Below are 2,262 nucleotides of genomic sequence, written 5' to 3' on the forward strand. Positions count from 1 at the left end.
AGCATCTATTTTATAACCTAAATAGTTAATAGAATCTCCTCTTTGTATTTTTTCTGGGGCAATTTGTAATCCCCAGCGAGGCAAAATTTCCTTTACTGCCTCAAACATCTTTTCCAAAGTATCCTTATTTGAATCAGACAATAATATGTCATCCATATAATGATATATTAACGAATGTGGAAATTTTTTACGAATTATTTCTAGAGGTTTATTCACAAAATATTGACACAAAGTTGGACTGTTTAACATACCTTGAGGTAGTACCTTCCACTGGAATCTCTGTACCGGACGGGAATTATTATAGGTAGGTACTGTGAAGGCGAACTTTTCTCTGTCGTTTTCTTGTAGCGGTATGGTGAAGAAACAATCTTTTAAGTCTATAACTATAATTGGCCAATCCTTAGGAATTAGAGAAGGTAACGGCATCCCAGGTTGTAGAGACCCCATAGGCTGAATTACCTTGTTGATGGCTCTAAGATCCGTAACCATTCTCCACTTACCAGACTTCTTCTTGACAACAAAAACAGGCGAATTCCATGCACTAGTTGATTCCTCAATATGTCCAGCATCTACCTGTTCCTGAACTAACTTCTCCAAAGCCTCTAACTTCTCAGATGTCATAGGCCATTGACCCACCCAGACGGGTTCATCTGTCAGCCATTTTAATGGTAGAGCTTTCGGTTGCTCTGTAGGTTTGGCACTAGCATGTTGCTTCTGCACAGCCTGTACATTTGGCATCTGTTTTCTGTACTGTCTTACTATATTCTTACTACCACTAAGAGCTTGTCTATAATTCCTAGCTGATACAGGAGGAATTTTAATCTGTGTATTCCATTGCTGGAGTAGATCGCGACCCCAGAGGTTTATAGGAATATCTGCAACATATGGCTTTAACCTTCCTCTCTGTCCTTCTGGCCCAATAAAGTCAATCCATCTGACACTCTGTTTAACTTCAGATAGGGTTCCAATCCCTAAGAATTGAACATTAACCTCTTTTAAAGCCCAGTTGTGTGGCCAGGACTGCTGATTAAGGATAGTGACGTCACTTCCGGTGTCCAGTAATCCGTAAATCACCCTATTATTTACCTTAACCGGAAGTTTGGGTCTATGATATTGTATAGAAGTTTGCCAAAATATATGTTTTGTATCTCCTCCTGATGTAATTGATTCATCCTCTGGAGCTAATGTATTATCCAGTGCCGTATTATTTACAATGGGCAGTGGATCTTCTAATTGTCCTGGGAGAGGCTGTCCTCCACTGTCACTGGGAATGACCGGATAACCTCTCTGTTTGGGGCTCGGTTGAGCCCCTTTATTCCGTTTTTTGGCTGTAAAGATCTACCTTGTCTGTCTATTGTGGAAAAGCATTCATCAGTCCAATGGCGCCCCTTCCCACACCTCCTGCATAGACCAGGAGGCTTAGGCCTTCTGTTTGATGCATTCCTGGTAAAAGCATTATTTCTAGGAACGCGTTGTCTACAGTTCCTACTAAGATGTCCTATTCTACCACAGTTAAAGCATGTTGTATCTTTATGCCTATTAAAATTCTTTGAGATTGCCTTCCCTACCCATGCCTCTATATCATCACAGGTAGGGTATTTGGCATCCTGGTGCCTCCTCAAGCCTGTAGAAATAGCTTCACCTACCCAAGCTCCTGTATCCTGACTTTTACATTACAGGTTCGCTGTATGTAGGACAACATGTGCTCGTCATATGCAGATTGAACCTGCGTGTCAGCGTAAGGACCCTCCCCAAGAATCTTGTCTTGGGGTACTTCATGACCATTCTGTAATTCCTGAATTTCTATTGCTTTTGCTTCTTGCCTCCATAAAGCTCTCCATTGAATTTGACAAGAATTTTCGAGCACTGCAGAGGCTAATTGGGCCCAATCTTTTGGGGTTACTTTATTTACAGTAGCCCATGAGGTTAGGAGCACTCTGACAAAGGGAGAATGAAGACCATACATGACAATGGAATCCTTAATATTTTTTAGATCCTTGAGCCCCCATGCTGTCTGTCTTTCCCCAGGTTCTCTGAAAATGCTACAGTGTCTCGTAGTCTGCCCAGGTGTCCTTGGAAACAATGCCTGCTGCCGCTTATAGAATACACCTGTAGGTCAGAGCTGACAGGATCCTAAGATTGCTTGAGGCGTTTGGGAGGGTTCTCCAGTAATGAGCAGTGAGCAGAAGCCAGGGAGCTGTATGCTTCAGCCAGCAAGTGGGGATATGAGTCCACCATTGTCTTCCAGCTTGAAGTCTCAGA

The 2,262-nt window shown here is 42.4% G+C and overlaps 1 protein-coding gene across 1 annotated transcript; it reads right to left on the bottom strand.

Annotated features, from left to right (window-relative positions):
• Window positions 1–2,006: 2,006 nt before the first annotated feature.
• LOC121138541 (speckle-type POZ protein-like) lies at window positions 2,007–2,262 on the bottom strand (the record flags this gene model as incomplete). Its single annotated transcript, XM_040741222.1, is given in 1 exon segment — window positions 2,007–2,262. A coding segment is annotated over 1 exon segment (129 nt), but the record flags the coding sequence as incomplete, so codon positions are not given.

Source organism: Mesocricetus auratus, unplaced genomic scaffold, assembly GCF_017639785.1.
Source record: "Mesocricetus auratus isolate SY011 unplaced genomic scaffold, BCM_Maur_2.0 contig_3136_pilon_obj, whole genome shotgun sequence".
NCBI lineage: Eukaryota > Metazoa > Chordata > Mammalia > Rodentia > Cricetidae > Mesocricetus > Mesocricetus auratus.